Raw genomic sequence first — 18627 nt, forward strand, 5'->3', positions numbered from 1 at the left:
TGATTCTGATGCCCACCCGTGCTAGGCCACTGTTCCAATCTCATTTCCACACACCTTGTTCTTTTTCTCACACGAGTTACTCCTTCATCTCAGGAATCCTTGAAGATCTTGTACTTACAGGATGGATGGTGTTTTTGCAAAATTCCCCCCCAACTAATGCAGACTTGATACAAATTCTGGGACCCCAGTTCAGACTTTTTCAATGAGCACCAGTAGGAGAGTGTGGGGGTGGGCATTGGCCCAAGAATGTAACTCTCAGCAAACCCTCTGGGTACCATCTGGAAGGCACAGGGATGCCTTATGGGTCTGATAAGTGGGATCCACTCTTACCCTCCTGCTGGTGCCGCACTGGGTGAAACTACTATGGGGAGGTACATAGTGCCCCCACAGACCATTTACCCACAAAGTCATTTCTCAAAGACTTGCAAGGCCACAGAGCTTCAAGTCTCCCCTCCCAAGGGCCTGGAGTCCAGCCAGCCCAAACCTATACATACTTACATCTCCATCCATGGGCCTCTGGTCGTCACAATCCCTCGTGGGGCTAATGTCCTGGCGCATGACCCAGATGGGCTCTTTGGGTTCGTCGGGGGTGTAAGGCGAACGGATGGTCCTGGTTTTCACTTCTTCGATGGCCTCCTTGATGTCCTTGATGGCCAGCGAGATGGCATCTCTCTTCTCCTTGCTGTACCGCTGCCCAGCCTCGCCGCCGCCGGGGGGTCCCAAGACCCGCTGCTGCCCCGCCGATGCTGGCAGCCCGGGGCTGTCGGGGTGTCCTCCTCCTGGGGTCGGGGCGCGCTCCAGGTCCTGCTCCGCCTCGGGCATGTCTTCGGCCGCCTTGTCGAGGCTCTGCGAACTCATGCTCTGCTTGACTTCGGCCACGATCTGGTCGATGTCCTCTTCCTGCTCGTAACTGTCCATGCGCGGGTAGGGCGCGAACTCGGCCTCCTTCTCGGGGCTGTCGGACTCGCCGTCCGAGCGCTCGTCGTAGTGGTGCAGCCGCGCGCCCAGGGCCTCTTGGCGGTAGGCGGCCGCCTCGTCGCGCTCCTGCTCGTAGAGCCGCAGGCCGTCGCGCGCGTCCAGCTCGGGCGCGTCCCCGATCTCCTCGTACACGTGCTCCTGGAGGCCGCCGTAGTCGGCATAGGGCTCGGCGTAGGGCTCGTCCTCGGCGCGGTGGAAGAGCCGGTGCGTGTAGACGTAGCCCGAGTAGGCCGCGTTCATGGCCTCCTCGTGCTCCAGCGAGTGGAAGTGCAGGTGGTTGGGCAGCGCGCGCCGGTGCGCCGCCTCGGCGTGCTCGGCCTCCGCCTGCTCCGTGTACTCCTCGGCCTCGGGCCGGTACTGCACGGCGTAGGCGCTCTCATCCTCGGGGTCGTGCGCGCGCTCCGCGTCGTAGCCGTCGCGGGCCGCTGCGAGCACGTCGCCCTCGGCCGTGTCCGTGTGGTTGTGGAAGCCGCTCTCGGTGCTGGCCGAGCGCGCCAGGCTCTCCCCGCGCTCCTCCTCCTCCTGTTGCTGCTGCTGCTGCTGTGCCCGGGGATCCTCGACGGCGGCACCGTGGCGGCCTGCGGGCTGCGGGGGCGCCTGCTGCTCCTCCTCCACCTCGGGGTGCTCCAGGTCGGCCTCCACGGACTCGTTCACCTCCCCTCCTGGCGCCTCGTCGGGCACCTCCACCTCCGCGGAGCCCTCCAAGTGGTTCATGGTGGGCGTCGGGGGCGGGGATGGCTGGGGAGAGGCTGAGCTGGCTCACTGCGCTCTCATTTTGCTCCACGGGGGCTGAAAGAAACAAGGAGAGAGGCTGCTGGGTGGTTCAAAATGTAACTATGAGCTGAGCATCGAGATAGACATATTGATCCCTTCTGAATCTGGGTCAATTAAGACACGATTGCAAATTTAAGCTTAATCTGACAGTACTCTCTTCTTCACGCACGTGTCGTAATTTGTAATTACATATTTACTTGTTTAATTGCTTATTGCATTCTCCCTCCCAGGCCCCCACACTGAGAGCTTCGCGGGCACTTTGCTCTTCACGCTATTCAGGTTGCATTTTCTGAGGTCTACGGATAGAGTATTACTCAATTGGATGGGCCAGTTCGCATATTTCCCCATCTACTCAAGGATAAATCTCTCTAAACTAGGATCCTTGATACTTTAGAAGCAACTCTTCAAATAAATATTGTGGGGGGGGCACATATATCATCTTGGAATCTTTGGACATCGTTGCTATGAATGTAAAGATGCAGCCTTTCTGGGTATGCTGGTAGCCACCAATAGGTTCCTGGTTCTTTAACCTCCAACAAGGGTTTAGCTTTCTAGACCTCCACAAAGACACGAGGTTCTTTTCTTACATGTAGAATGAATCTCTACATGTAAGAATCTCTAGTTAATATCTCTAGTTAACTACCCTTGGGACCAGCTGACTGACAAGTAACTTTTCACTGTGAATATCTAAGGGGAGGAAGTTACAAAATGCAGGGTTTCTCTAACTCATTTGACCTAGAAACACTTTCCCCCTAGAAACCAGAGTATTGACAAATACACAAAGTAGGCAGTTTCAAAACTTTCCCCATGTGCTCTGGATCTAAAATTCTGTAATTCTGTGAAAGCCATGACATCTGAAACTAGAGTCCATGGCTAATTTTTAGAAAGTATGGGTAGGGTAGGTCTCCACCTGTTTGTGAGGAAACTTGCAGTTAGAAAGATTGATTCCAACTGTTACCAATTCTCCTCACAAAAGCAGCTTTTAAAGGACAGGGCCATGGCTCCAGTGGGTGATAGCAATTGCTGTGAAAGCAGGAGGACCCCAGTTCAAATACCCAGCATGTAAAAAAGCCATCTACATGGCTGTGGGTGTTTGTGACTCCAACACTGGGGGATGGGGACAGGTGAATCCTGGGAGCTTGCCAGCTGGCTAGCCTAACCAAAACGGAGAGCTTTATAGTCAGATATCGACTCTGTTTAAAACAGTATGGTAGAGAACAATCAAGGAGGAGGAGGTTAGACATCCTCCTCTGGCCTCCAAATGTGTATGCACTGGAATGCAAACCCCATGTCTGCACATACCACACACACACTAGCTTTTAAGCCCAACCTGTACGCAGTGTATATAGAAACAGACACAAAGACTATAGTGAACAAGGAAACCAGGCAGGATTCTTTGGGTTTACAGAAACCTATGGTAAAAGAGCTGTCATAGTTAGCTCCAGCTGTCAACTTCACACAATCCAGCCACCAGGGAAGACAGAACCCCAACTGAGGAATTGCCTAGACCAGATTGGCCTGATGCCATGTCTGTGAGGCATTTTCTTGATTGCTAATTGATGCCAGAGGGCCCAGCCCACTATGGGCATGGCATCCCTCAGCAGGTGGAGCTGGGCTGTATAATGGAGTTAGCTGAGCAAGCCAGTAAACGTGTTCCTCTGCGATTTTCACTTCATCATTTGCCATGTGCTCCTGCCTTGACTTCCCTAAGTGATGCCTGAAAGCTGTAAGGTGAAATAAACCCTTCTCTCCTCAAATTGTTCTTGGTCAGAGTGGTTTATCACAGGAACAGAAAGCTAACCAGGGCACGGGTTCAAGAGCATGTGTGGGTTTCTCTCATTGTCTTCTTTTCTTGTCTTTCAAACATATGGCAGGATGTACTCTTAAATGTAACAGCCGCAGGAAGATAGGGGCACCCAATCAACTCTTAATATCAGAGTTCATTATACTCCACTCAATTCCTTACCACAGCCACAGCAATTCCATTCCATCATTCCTGACAGACCAAACAGGAAAGGAGGCTGTGTTGGAGCTGCCCATCTACCTTAAGTAGAGTATCACATCCTGCCCCACCCCCACGCCCCCATCCCCCCACCCCCACCCCCCACCCCCGCTGTGGTGGACCCACCCCTGACTGATTCTCATTAGAAGATAATAGTGGTTTACCAATCCTAACCTACTGTCCCCTAATTGAAAAGAGTGCCAGAGCAGAGTCAGTCTCTTCTGAAAAAAAAAAAAAAAAAATGTAGACTCTTGTCATTAAACCCCCGAGAACAGTAACTGGGGCTGGAATACAAGAACGTTTCCTCAAAATAAGAATAGCCATCCCTGAGGCTTTCACAGAGGTGAATGAAATGGAAGAGAAAAGCGAACGACGGTCCTGAGGCACACCTGGTTAGGGGGCCTCCAGCAGATTGTGGAAAACACAAAACAAATATCCAACACATTACAAAGTCACTGTCCCTGTTTCCTTTACCAGGGCTCAAATCCAGACAACAGACACCAACGCATTACAGGGGCACTGACCTGTGTACCAACCCAGTTCTAATGACCACGTGACAAGTTTCCACTGAGAGGAACACAACAGGGCTTCCCTGGGTGCTATCGCTGTGAGGCATCCTGGCTGTGTGGGGTCAATGTTAGAAACACAATGACCTGAATGGCTAGCAGTTCTTGATACCAGGTACAGAACCGACAAAGCCGCTGTTTTCTGTGAAAATGGGCTTCTCTATTCACAGAGGCATTACAAAGAAAACAGCATGGAGTTAAATTGTATCTGACTAGCAGATACATTGATTCAACCAAAATGGAATTTTTGTACATGTGCACATACCAAATCCTGACAAGGAAAGCTCTTTGAGGAAATACTATTAGAAGCATGTAGTTTGAGTATAACAACGTTTTCCTCCCATTAGAGAATACTAGTGATATAACATTCTCCCACATTTAAGTCTGTAGACCTCATTGGCCTTTATTGGACACATGCCAGACATTGTATCGGGCAAAGGGGATTCAAACGTTTCTAAGACAAGATCCTGGCCTTCAAAGACAGCTTCAATAATTATAACACGTGGTGATGAATGCAAACTAGAAACAGGTTCAAGACATGGAAGGAGCCCATAGTGAAGATAACGGAGGCTGCTGTGTCACCTTCTGGTCCCATAAAGTGCAGTGGTTCTGCATTTCATGAGCTCACCAGCATCCAAGAGCTCAGGACTAGGAGAGAGACACTAACACCCAACTGGGACCTTGAGAGTGGTCCAGGCACCTCCAGAGGCGGAGCAAAGGGAGGAGGAGCTGGTGAAAGGAAACTCCTTTCCTCTAGCTGTAAAAGGGCTGTGGACCAGGGAGATGCAGGCAGGAAAGTCTCATCCTTGGGGGCACCTACAGCATGAGGAGGGGCGTGGCAGGACCCAGAGAGCCTGCAGGGTTCCAGAGGGGAAGCACAGACCACTTCCGGTTCCCCGGTCAGGAATGTTCCATAGCCTGGAGAAAATAAACAAAAGGAAGGCATCCTGCTGCTGCAGAATGTTTAGAATACAGAATTTCATGACTCAGAGGCCAAATCCACGTATTTGTTATTGTTGGCCAAGATTCTTATTAATTTGAGATTGATAGAAGGGAAGGCTGTATGTTTACGTTCATTCATGTTTCCTTAATTTGTTGCCAAACACTGGCAATTGACTGTCGTGTGTGTGTGTGTGTGTGTGTGTGTGTGTGTGTGTGTGTGTGTGTGTGTGTTGTCAAGGGTGGTGATAGTCATGCAGATGTATGGAAAAAGTTAAAAGTGGAGTGGGGTGTTGAAATGAAAAAGAAATTTTGATTCTATTATATAGGAGATTTTATATATGTGCTTATTTAAGCTTTCTTTGCCTATGCCCACGTGTTTCTAGGAAAGGGCCAGACTAAACTTTTTTTTTTTTTTTTTTTTTTTTTCCAAGACAGGGCTTCTCTGTGTAGCTTTGCGCCCATTCCTGGAACTCACTCTGTAGCCCAGGCTGGGCTCAAACTCACAGAGATCCACTTGCCTCTGCCTCTGCCTCCTGAGTGCTGGGTTTAAAGGCGTGTATCACCAGACTAAACTTTTATTCTTTCAAGCTTAATTTACCTTCTTGTGCCTGCTCAGCACAAGTGGCTGGGTCCATTCAGCCTTGATAAACTCCGTATTTATACATCTACCTCCAAAGCATTTAATGCCTTTTTTTTATCTTTCCCCACTGGAGTTGGCAGTCAAGTCCCACTTCTTGAGACTGAAGTCTGTCTTAACACCCACATATAATATACTATTTCAGTAATATGATGTCTGTCAGTCATTGCAAGGGCAGCATATAACCCTGAGGTAGATTAATGTCCATAGCAATAAATAATTGTGGTTGCTAAACAGGATTATGTCTTGGATTCAACACATGTATATGTGTGCATCCTGTATATGTTGAGGTTAATGGTTCTTATGTGTGTGCTCACACTCACGAGTTCATATGTGTGCAGGTGTGCATGAATATATGTGTGTGTGGGCACACAGAAGCCAGAGGACAACCTTGGGCTTTCCTCGGGTGCAGTCTATCTTTTTCTTTTCTTAAAGACGGGGTCTCTCACTGACCAGGAACTTAGTCCAGTAGGCTGGGCTAGCTCACTAGTGAGCCCCGGTGACCTGTCTGTGTCTACTTTCTCCAGTGCTGGGATTGCAAGTGCTCACAACACCACACAGCTCTTTTTAAAATAGAGGTTTTGGAGATCAAACTTATGTCCTCGCCCGTATTTCACCCCTTGGGCATTCTCCCCAGCTCCTAGTGTTTCTCCTAGTGCACAAAGGATGAGGAAATACGAATACACATGTGTTCCCTCCCTGACAAACCTTCATCGCTCCCTGAGTTAGATAATTGTGAAACATCTGACAAGGAGTTTAAAGGCTATCAAGAGCCTGGGATGGCCAGCTCCTTTAAATATAATGCATCTGTTTACAATTCTAGCATAAATGACAAGAATGAAGAAGACCAGGGTTCATTAAAGCCCTTTCAATTATTTGGAAGTTAAATTTAGTAATAGTGGAAGCCTAAAGATGGACCCGTAAATGCATTTCTCCTTCCTAAAATCACTTAGATCCTCACATGGTCAGAGAAACACTTCCAACATAGAACTATCTTGCTCCAGCAAAACACTTGGTTCCACTCCATATCTTTGCAGCCGATACCGTGAAGCGTGATTTGGCAGGTGGTACCTGCAATGATTTCTGAATCAGGTGACTGACTACCTGAACAAAGATGTTGTTGAGAGCTAGATATCAGCTAATGTGCGGTTGCAGATGACGAGGTGGCTGTACATCTTCCCTTCCCTGCCAGAGCCACTCTGCTGCTTTGCCTGCCTCTGCACTTCCAGGCCAGCCTCTCTGGGCACTCCAGCAGTTTGGCCAACAAAGAGTGAGATAACAATGAGATGAAAGAGTCTGGGGTTGGGGTATTCATTCTCTCAGGTCATCTCTGACAGTAGCATGTCACCCTGAAGGGCACAGCTATTAAGACATGAGGGTTCCCATCCTTCTCTTCTAGTTTTATGGACCACAATGGTGCTGAGATCCTGTACAGGCTATGCTTTTATAAGTAGTCCTGACACTAAGTTCTTGTCTCTGTATATTACCTGATTTGAATATCCATCTACTTCCTACTGGTACCCAACTGTTATGTATAAGTATTAATAGATGGCAAAATTAGTCACAGTAGCTAGACCACTTAATAACAAGGATACTATTCTGTAGTCAAAACTACAGATACTCATTAGATGACACTCTAATGAGAAGTCCTGCACCAGCTCTACTCTCTCTTCCCCGTTTCATGGCATGGCCCCTCCGGAGGTTATGTACATTCAAGGAATTGACACAGGAAATTCACACAGGAAGCCTAATGGGCATAAGGACCCTGCCAGGGTCTCAGCGGCTACCTCTTTCTTTGCACCAGAGCAGAGGTCATCTGTCCTTCATTCACTGGGTTATTTCAATCTCTTTTGCCTGGGTCTCAGCCTCCACATTTCTCCTCTCACCTCGGCAGGAGCCATTTGACCCTCCGTGACTGGCCTGTTTCATAATTCAATCCCAACATTAGCACCTCCCCCTTTTTTATTCAGAATGCCAACAGTTTGGGTAGCAATGTGCTATGACTGTCATGTACCTTAGATGTAGAGTGCCAGCTAGACTGACCTTCCATGCACAGCTGCAGCTGAATGTGTCTTCTAATGCTTGCCCAGTATGGGTATGTGAGGCCTGATCCTTTGCAACCAGGTCCGGTAGACTCTATACTTAGATGTCTCAAGGGCATTGCTTTTGTTGAAAGACCTTGGACACTCCTTTTTGGGAGCAGCTTTGAAAGTTAATCTATGAGATCTGAAGTTACCAGAATGTTGTCTTGCTATAATATTGTAATGTTTAACCACATTGGTTTTTGACCCCAAAGGAACTACCATCACCTTATTTACAAGTATTGAAAATCAACGGTGCTTGGCATCCTTCAACTACCAAGCCACTAGAAGATTACCCTATCATTTACTCTATGTAATATGATATTATAGTGATCAAAAGGACAGGCTTGAGACAAAAGGTCAACTCTGGTTTTATTACTTACCAGCTTTGACTTTGAATAACTTACAGTAAATGCCACATTTTATAGTTTCTAAAAGAGTCATAATAATAGTACCTGCAGAATAGGGTTATCATACAGATGATGCCTCTTTGTACGGTACTTAGAACAATAACAGATTCAGTGTAACTGCTATTTGATGTTTATTGGTGCATTTTCTGAACACACCATAATTAGTATTTATTTAAAAAGCAAAAATTAAAACAATATTAATATGAATATTGGGCACAGGATCTATTTATTAATATTATACTTTCCTGGCTAACAGGCAGAAGACAGTTAGGACTCTTTTAGTCCCTCTAGAAGTAAGGCTAGGTGTATATAAACCCATCAGATATTAACCAGTCACCATACTAAACAATGTAGCCACGTGCTCCACCTGTACACACTGCTTCATATACTCCATATCTCACTCTCACAAACATCTTGGTGGGAATCAGTATCTCCAGCTGCTGATTGGGAAGCAGAGGTTCAGGCGGCTTACATAAATAGTCCAAGGTCACTGGGAGCAGCAAGGGTTGGAACCAGAGCTGCTGGCACTCAGCTGCATTATTCCTGTTATATTACACCAAGCCCAGAAAGTAATGCGATTGATTTTTTTTTAAACAAATATTTAAATTGGTGTAATCGCTTTTAGAATGGTGACCTTGGCAGACTCTCCACTTACCTGTTCTGAGGGCACTGCCTTTGTTCAAAGCACTCTGGGCACTCTTATGTTGGAATTGATTTCTAAGTTAATTGAAGGGTTTTGAAAGCACCAGTGGATAATGTTCAATGTTCTGTAGTCATAGTTAGTTATATCTGATTTTTTTCTTTCTTTCTTTTCTTTCGTTCTTTTTATTTTTTTAACCTAACAGGCATCATCCAGATCTATCACTCAGATTTGGCTCTAAGTGGTTTTAAAATTTAAATTTTCTTGTCTCCTGGTACTTTCCGATATTTTGCAAATAGCAAATCTATTCCTAAAAGATAAAGACATACAACTGCCACAATTACTAAAGACTGGTAGTCTCTGAAGTTCCTTCAAAAAGGTAGCCTTAGGAATAGCTTTGGTCAGTGGCCCATCTTTCATAAGGAGGCTTTATCCTCACTGGAGAAACAGTGGTGTGGAAGATAACTGGATGGATGGACCGCAGTGCCATTTGTGCAAAATCAGGTCCATTACTTTCATCCCACCTTGAAATCAGTATTAATGCTAACCAACCCACATGATTAATTTACCCACTAGGATGAATTTAGTCATTCCAGCCACAAAGCTCTATCATAGCTCAGTCTTTTAAGAAGACATTTCTAAATTTATTCAGATTTCCTTATTTTCTATCTCTTTGCCTCACACTTTAATGACCAAATCACTCATTTATCATCCTGATTCCAATAAAATACATGAAATAAGCTCCAGGCAACCACAGGAAGTCAGAAGGGAGGTTTTACAATTTTTACAGAAAACTCAAGGGATACTGTCTGGAAATCAAAGTCAATTAAGCTTCTCCGGATTTCTGAGATGCCTCCGGTATAAAATCAAGCATATCTATATAATCCATAATTTACAGAGGGCTAGAGGAGCATGATATGATTTTCCTGTTACAAGTCCTTTTTGTATGTCCCAACTTCCTTCCCACCTCCTATAGTATTTATGATTTCTGCTGGGTTACACTCAGTTCAAAAGTATTAAGTCAACTGTGACAGCCAATCTAGAACATTTTCTTGATTTTTCTTTTGTACAGAAATATCCCGCAACCTCCACTATCACCACCACCATAGAGTTTCAGATGATAATAAGACTCTGAAATTGGTTCGGCTATGTGGCTTTTCAGGGGCTCATTAAGTTATACTGTGAGAGGAGAAGGAGATGGGGGAGTTTCCAGCTAAGGACAAATTGAACAGTAATTCATTAAAATGCAATCTTTCCTCTGAGACCACATCACCTCAGATTTACTGCTATTGTTACTTTTACAAATTATTTGGCTCATTAGAAAGCCAGTTAACGCGCGCTTCTCTAATCCTCCTAGTTTACTGTTCATTTTCCTTCCACGAACAAAAACCAAAATGGCGGCCATGGCCCTAATTACAAAGACTCAAATGAAATTCTTGTTTCTGGACTTCATTTTTGTTCACAGGTCAGAAACGGGTCAGCAGAAAGTCTACTGTCCATTATACACCAACAATATCTTCACTTAATCCTCAAATCTGGGAAGCACAGACTAACCTTGGTGATCCGAAACACTTGCATGCAGGAAAGTCCTCACACACAATCCTAACAACAAAATCCGTTAAGCAATTACTATGTAGCAACAATGGAAATGACTTGAATTTGAATTTGATGAGCCAGAAATCCCATATTGAGTCAGTTTCCCAAGGCAGTTCGGTTCTGTTTCATCGTGTTAGCGAAAAGTTTATAGGAAAAGAAACCAAGAGAGAAAGGTAGAAAACTGCCTTCCCTTCCAAAGGATTCATGGGTAATCTGGAAACCCACAGAACTCATTGACCATGTTGATTATAGAGAGTAGGTCTTAGATGCCCCAAACACAAATATTACTGGGAAACAGGTAGAAGAATGAAGCTAGAGCTTTATCTACCACTCTGCACAAAAATCAACTCCAAGTGGATCACAGACCTTAACATAACACCTGGAACTCTTAGAGGCTAAAGCAGAGAAAACACTTCAGAATAACAGGCATGGGAAGGAAGGACTTTCTGAATAAGGCTATGGTTGCTCAGGAAACATGGCCAACACTGTGCAAACGGGACCTCGTGAAATGAAAACAGCGGCCACTTCTGCTCCTCCTCCTTCTTTCAGGGCATCTTGTTTCTGTCATGCTACACTCCAGGCCACTGGCCTGAGAACTTCTTATGTGGGTCCTGGGTGTTGAATTCAAGTCATCGGGCTTATATGGCTCATACCTTTAACCACTGAGCCATCTCCCTGGTCCTTAAAAATCTTCTGTTCAGTTAACTGAGTGAGAAGATACCTACAGACTGGGCAAAAACTTTGCCAAGGATATATATATATATATGATTAATATCTAGAATATACAAATAACTAAAAAACAAAAAAGAAAACAAATAGCCCAATTAAAATAGTCTAGTGAACTGAACACAGAGTTCTCAAAAGAAGAAATACAAATGGCCAGTAAAAGCTTTATAAAATGTTCAACTTCCTTAGCCATCAGAGAAATGCAAAATTAAAACTCCTGTGAGAGTCTATCTCACCTCAGTCACAAGGGCTGTCATCAAGAAAACAAATGACAATGATACTGATGAGGTCATAGAAAAGAAGACCCCATATTCAGCCTGGTGGGAGTGTGAATTGGTGCAGTCACTTTGGAAATCAATGTGCAAGTTTCTCAAAAGGCTTAAAACATAACTATCATATGATCCAGATATGCCATGCCTTGGCATATACCCAAAGGATTCTATATCCTGCCACAGAGATACTTGCTCTTCCATGTTTACTGCTGCTCTGTTCACAATGTCAAAGAAATGAAGTTAGCCTGGATCCCCTTCAACAGAAGAATGGGTTAGGAAAGTGTCATGTATACACACAATGGACTTTTATTCAGCTGTAAGAAAGAGGAAATTATGGCATTTACAGGAAAAGGGATAGAACCAGAAAATGCCACATTGAGTTAATTTAGGCTTAGAAAGACAATTTTCCCCATCTTCTCTTCCATATGCAGATCCTAGCTTCTCATTTTCAGAGATGTGTATTCATGTGAGAGAAGCCATGTATGAAGCGCAGGAGACCAGAAAGAGGCCTGTGTGAAGAGAAAAGGAAGCTTGGAGGGAAGGAGTGTGTGTGTGTGTGGGGGGGGGGGGGCGGGGGTAATGAAACGTGTGGTATGAAAGTAAAAGAGGGACCTGAGGGTCAGAGGGAGGTCTAAGTTGGGAGGAAGTAGGGATGTGGGAAAAGGGGTTGGGTGGGGAAGGGAAACCAAATTTTGTGTATTTTCCTTGTGAAAATACTACAAGGAAGCCCACTACTTTATAAGCTAATTAAATTTTTTTTTTTTTTGGTTTTTCGAGACAGGGTTTCTCTGTGTAGCTTTGCGCCTCTCCTGAAACTCACTTGGTAGCCCAGGATGGCCTCGAACTCACAGAGATCCGCCTGGCTCTGCCTCCCGAGTGCTGGGATTAAAGGCATGCGCCACCACCGCCTGGCAAATTTTTTTTTAAAAAGTTTTCAAAAATGAAATTTAAAAAATAGTTAGAAGGGAGGTACTCAACATGGTTCTAGAAACCATGGGCTACTAAACAAAACTTCCCGTGCCAGGTGTGTGAAACCCCTACATGAGCTGTTGTTGAGGGAGTCTCCAGAGACCCTAAAACACTGCAAGGTCTCTTGACACTCGTCTTGTCTTCCCACTGGAACTAGATGATATGATCTTGTTGCTGAAGACACCACACATCTTGATTGCAAAATATAGAGAAATCAAGCTTATGTGGAGTTAGAAAGTTCTGTCCTGCTGGCTAGCATTATAGCAGCAGAAGAAGGTGCTGTGGGGGCTGCTATGGGACAAAAGACAGAGATGGTCTCATCCAGCTGTGAAAAGTATGATAGCAGTTTACTACATAAGATGAGCTCATGTGCACACCAGTGCCATGGATTTATGGTGGCAACCAACTGCTCTCTGCCTGGATCTGAGACTTGTTCAAGATCCCTGATAATGTAAAACCAGGGATATGTATATGTATATCTATGTATATGTATATATTTATATACACACATACATGTACATATATATATGGCTGGGGAGGTCATAGGCCCTAGTGGGGGAAGTTACTAGTATTATTTAGCTATATTGACATAGCATCAAGTTGCCTTCTAAATATCTAAATATCCCATAGATAAATGCTATTCTTGGCCTTAATGGGGAAAAAAATCTCTCTTTTGTTGGGAACAGTGGTGAATGGTGAATGCAGAAACTCATGGCTGTTCACTGTAGCTAAGAATAAGCGGCTGTTGACTGTTCAGCCCTAAATAAGATGTTTATACCACCTCCTCTAATGCTCAGAGAACAACACAGAAGGGGGCTAGAAATAATCTAAGAGCCAGGTGATAAAGAGAAGGGCTATGAAATGTCATCCTCTGTGCATGGCAAAGGTATCACCCACATGAGCTCAAAGCGACTGAGTAATGTGCATTGGGTCTGTACAATACTGGCCACGTCAATAGTCAGATAGGAATGGGAGTGGGCTCGTGGGGCCCGATCTCTCCCTGCTGAACTACTGGCGGATGATGAATTCCAGGAGACATAGAGTCATTGTCTTCGGTTGCATACCCACTGGTGAGCCCACCAGGCTCCAGTGGATAGTTCCAAACCCACGGTCACACGGATGGTCTTGGTTAGACTCAGTGGGTCACAAAACCAAACTGAAGTCGTGAATGTAGGAAAGTCATTTGTAGAGAGGTTGACAGAGGTGGGAGGGGAAATCAGAGAGGGGAGGAGGGGAGAGTAAACCGAATGCATGATATACATGTCTGAAACTGTCAAAGAACAGACTTAATTCATACAAATATTTGACATACAACGTGAACTGGAAAAAAGAATTAGCTTAGGAAATAATTTTGTGTTTACAGGACCATCACCCTGTTCACCAAACAAAAGCTCAGACTTTTCCCTCCTAAGTAACAGAAGATTGGGAATGCACATGAGTGAGTGAAGTCCGGCTGTCCTTGTGTCCCAGGACCAAGTATTCTATAAGCAGCCATCAATCTCTCGAGGAGGCTGGTCCATGCTGATTCCTCCAGTCAGCACTGCTATCTGCTAAGTTCAGCTCCGTTGGCCCCCTCGTCCAGTGGCTGCCACACTCCCCTTTCCTTCATCTCTCCCTGAGTCCCCTCCCTTTCTGTTCTGTGTACCTTCAGAAGTTAATCCTCAATGGTGTCACAGCTAACCCACAGCTCCTGCCCTTCAGGGCTCAAGGCTCCACTGCAGAAACCAGCAAGACAAGTTGTTCAAGGATTCTCCAAAGCAGCAATGAGACTTTGGGGAGGCCTGGAGAAGCTGGGACATCTACCTGCAGTGGGGGTGGGTAAGGAAGGGGAAAGAAACTTCAGGGCCTGGGAATGAAGGCAGAGGCAGGATAGAGGGCAGTTAAGAAGTCCAAGTTCAGGCCGGGCAGTGGTGGCACATGCCTTTAATCCCAGCACTCGGGAGGCAGAAGCAGGCAGATCTCTGTGAGTTCGAGGCCAGCCTGGTCTACAGAGTGAGTTCCAGGATAGGCTCTAAAACCTGCACAGAGAAACCCTTTCTCAAAAAACAAAACACAGACAGACAGACAGACAGACAGACACACACACACACACACACACACACACACACACAAGTCCAAGTTCAACTATTTGTATTCAAGCCTCAGTTTGAATGCAAGCTAGGCTCCTGACCTTGGGCAAGTCATTTAGCCTTCCTATTCCTTTGTGCCCTCTTCCAAGTGGGAGTGACAACAGCCCTCTCCACAAGAGATGTTGTAAAGATCAGCTGAGTAAATGCAGCACTCACTAAGAACAGGAACAAAAATGCGTTTGCCAACTCACAGACTGTTCAATGCCAAGAGTGAACCCTAATGAGATTTTGGGTGATGAGGATGTGCCAATACTTCTGCAATTGTAATCAATGTTCTGGGATGTTTATTGAAGGGGCGATTGTGTGTATGTGTGTATGAGGACTCACTACTTCCCATTAAATGTTGCCACAAACCTAATCTGCTCTGAAACATGTATATAAACATATCTCTGTATATTTATATTAAAGTAAGTCTATGCATATGTGTGTGAAACAAAGCTACCTTACATTGAAGCTTATCTGTCATAGTCTGTCACTGTCCTGATTCTAAGGCCTGATGGGCACGAATGTGGGTGACAGGAACCTGCCTGGGCCAAGGGTTCTCTTTCTCTGCCTGGCTCAAACATTTGTCTTAGGGTGTGTGTGTGTGTGTGTGTGTGTGTGTGTGTGTGTGTGTGTGTGCGCGCGCGTGCGCGTGCGCGCGCATATGTGTATATGCCTGCACACCATGTGTCTGCTATTTCTGGAAGCCTCCCACCAAGCTGGTCTCCACACCGTGGCTCACAAAGTGTCTGCTCATCCATTGGTACTACTCAGCTCACAGCTGCCACTGTGACTTTCCAGCTGGCTGCAGCCAAGTCTCATTATTCCAGCCTGCACCTCACTGAATCGCTGGGTGGCTCCACTCATGTTTACACACCAAGTTTCCAACCTTACGACACTTCTCCGTGTCCAAATCAGAAAAACTCTACCCCTGGCAAGCTAACTGTCTCCAGCTTTTGCTTCACAGCCACTTATTACCTTTTTTCATCTACAAAACGAGATGAGGAAGACTATTAGCTTGAAAGCGTCTGTCGAAGTCACCGTTTGGAGGAATTTACATATGTAATCACCGGGGTATGAAATGACTCAAGTACCAAGCGATTCATAGTTCTGCTCACAAAATATGGGAAACAACAGCAGTGTCGACCATGAGAAAATTGGTGACGCACACATGTGATAATGGATTGCCCATGGGACAGAAGAGATAAACATAAAAGACACAGAAGGAACTTTCCAACCCATTAAGTTAAAAGCAAGGGCAGAACAGTATGTAATGGATGCAGCCACTTCTTCCTCTTCTCCTTGGCAAAGGGCTTCAGGAACCTCACCAGATGTGGGAAACTGTGGGTGGTAATGAACTCTGAGGTTCAGTTTGTAAACTAGGCATGGTATGAGGTTATCAACAATAACCCATAATAAAATAGAATAATTACAACAACATACTATAATGAAAGTCACATGAATATGGTCTCCCTCTAATGATCTTATTGTACTGTAGTGTGTTTGGGGACCTTGGTTGACTGACTGACTTGGGTGATAACTGAGACCAGGGATAAGGGGCACTACTGTATTGGTCCATAAGTGCCATAAGTGTGTGCATGCGTGTGAGTGCATGCAAGTACATGCCCCTCTCCCACAGCAGAATGGAGAAAGGAATGCCAGTAGCTCCCTTTGGGGTGCAGAGGCAAGAATGAGAAGTGAGCAGGTTCTCATGCATAAGTGCTCTCTGATGTTGGAACAATGGACCAATTTTAAAATCCGAATACACAGTGAAAACCCTGCCTGCTCTGTAAGGATGGCGATTATTGTTTTCAATGTAAAGAGCCTGGGAAACACGTCCTCCTCTGTTTAGGAAGGTGCTGAGGCAGGGCTGCATTCCTGTAAACTTTCTGTTATGTATGCTTTGAACCTCCTCAGCATCTGTCTGGCTTCTCGGTGCCATTCTAGCATTCAACATCTGTTTTTCTTTGAGCCTCACTGTTCAAGAGGATTATATCTCGGTAGATGGATTGCAGGTGATGGTGGTGTGGTTGGTAAAAATGGCTTCAAACATTATACACTGATGGAGATTTCCAGCCTTCGCTGTGATCATTCACGCTTGCTCTCCAGAAACATGTTATCTATTCACTCATAGACATAACTGTAAAGCGGTAGAATTGAAAGTATTACCAAGGCAACAAGAACCTCGTTTTATAGACAATGAGCCCAGGAGTGGAAAGTTTGTTCATAGTCATGATTATTTGAAAGCAGCAGGTGGTTGCTAGATCTCCTCCCAAACTTTCTTCTTCTCTTTCACCAAAGTGCCAAGGTGGTCACCCACAAAGGGGGACATGTATTCAGTAAGAGGCAGACCTACTAAGTGATTATAAAAGGTATCAGGACCAGGAATTAAAAACATATAAATAACTCAAAGCAGTTTATCCTTCCCATATCCAGAATCCTGACCTTTCCAGGGTGCACACACATGCTAGTTGTACATGGGTATTTGGAAACAGACTAGCTTATTGTTCACCAAAATCTTGAATTCATCCCCATGTCTGTGATTTGAATGTCTCCTTTAATGAGCATGTTGAAATGTGATTGCCATAGCAGGCTGAGATGAGAGGATTATGAGTTCAAGGCCAGCCTTGGGGAGATCCTGTCTCAAACAAAACAAAACAGAACAAAACTGTGGGAGTCCATCAGAGGACCAGCTCCAACCTGTTGAAGGGTTCTTGGGGCAAGGAGAGAGGAATGAGGAAGTATTAGATAGAAATATAGATAGAGATGGAGAGGAAAGACAGAGACACAGGATAGCTTCTGGAGGGCCCTGGGTCAATACCCAGCCACCTCAAAGTTTATTCCAATGGGCTTTTTATACACTGCCAAGGGGAGAGGCAAAAGACCTCCCCCTTTCAAGATCAAAGCACAATGTATAGCCAAGTGTAGACCCTTCCAAACACCTGGTAACCACTCCCGTGGCCAAATCATCCCATTATGCAGCTCTGCTGGGTAAAGCAAGCTCAGATTCTCTGACCCTGAGTAAGGTCTCACTAGAGAGCCTATGTGGGCCCCCACACAAAACAAAACAAAGCAGCAATGATAACAATAACACAAGGAAAGGGAAAAGAAGCTGGGCCTCTAAGAGGTGATTAGGACATGTAGGCTCCGCTCCCACATATCGGTTAAGCCTTGTTTCTGCAGGATTGGGTCAGGTATCTCAGGAATAGACCCTGATACAAGGATGCTCAGCCTAACTTTTCTTCCTGCTTTCTATGCACGCTTCTTCACCATGGGGTACCTTTTGCCATGTACCAGTCAGCAGGAAGCATGCACCAGATGCTACCACCATGTTGGTCTTCCCAGACTCAGAACCATAATAAATCAGTCTCTATTCTTTAGAAATCACCCAGTCTCAGGTACTCTGTTATAGTAGCAGAAAATAGAATAAGTCACTTCAAAATGTAAAACTGTCATAAAAAAACACATTGCAAGCTCTCCTTACATCTGAATGGGCCATGAGTAGCTCTCGTCAAAGGAAGGGGAGGAGAAGTGGCTTGTCATTTCTGAGCCAATGTATTCATGCAGGGAACTTGCCTTTTTTTATATACTCTTTCCCCATTCACTGAATGTAGAAGACTCAGGGACCTGAGAGATGGCGGAACTGCAAGGAGGAATAGCCCTGGATGCTTAAGAAGCCATATGGAGAAAACGGTATCATGCCACTGTTAGGAAATTAACTTTTGGTATGCAACAGTAATAAAAATGTGAAGGTATTACATATTGGCCTAATAAGTCACTGCAAGGAACATTTCAGTGAGGCCAGGAAAGAAGTCATTATCTCTCAGTTTATAAAAAGGAAATGAATATTATTACAGCTTGGGCATGAAGTGTCCCCAAAGGCTCAGCTGTGAAGGCTTGGTCCCCAGGAGAACATGTTCAGA

At 45.2% G+C, this 18627-nt stretch overlaps 1 protein-coding gene across 2 annotated transcripts in view; it reads right to left on the reverse strand.

Moving 5' to 3' along the window:
• Positions 1-18627, reverse strand: part of Apba1 (amyloid beta precursor protein binding family A member 1) — a 208890-nt gene that overhangs the window by 72256 nt on the left and 118007 nt on the right. For both annotated transcript variants that reach the window (XM_059259587.1, XM_059259579.1), the window contains exon 2: positions 499-1767. In XM_059259587.1, coding sequence (XP_059115570.1) covers positions 499-1692 — 1194 coding nt within the window. In that variant the 5' untranslated portion in view covers positions 1693-1767. The remainder of the gene's footprint in view (positions 1-498; positions 1768-18627) is intronic.

This window comes from Peromyscus eremicus, chromosome 1, assembly GCF_949786415.1.
Source record: "Peromyscus eremicus chromosome 1, PerEre_H2_v1, whole genome shotgun sequence".
NCBI classification, from domain to species: Eukaryota; Metazoa; Chordata; class Mammalia; order Rodentia; family Cricetidae; genus Peromyscus; species Peromyscus eremicus.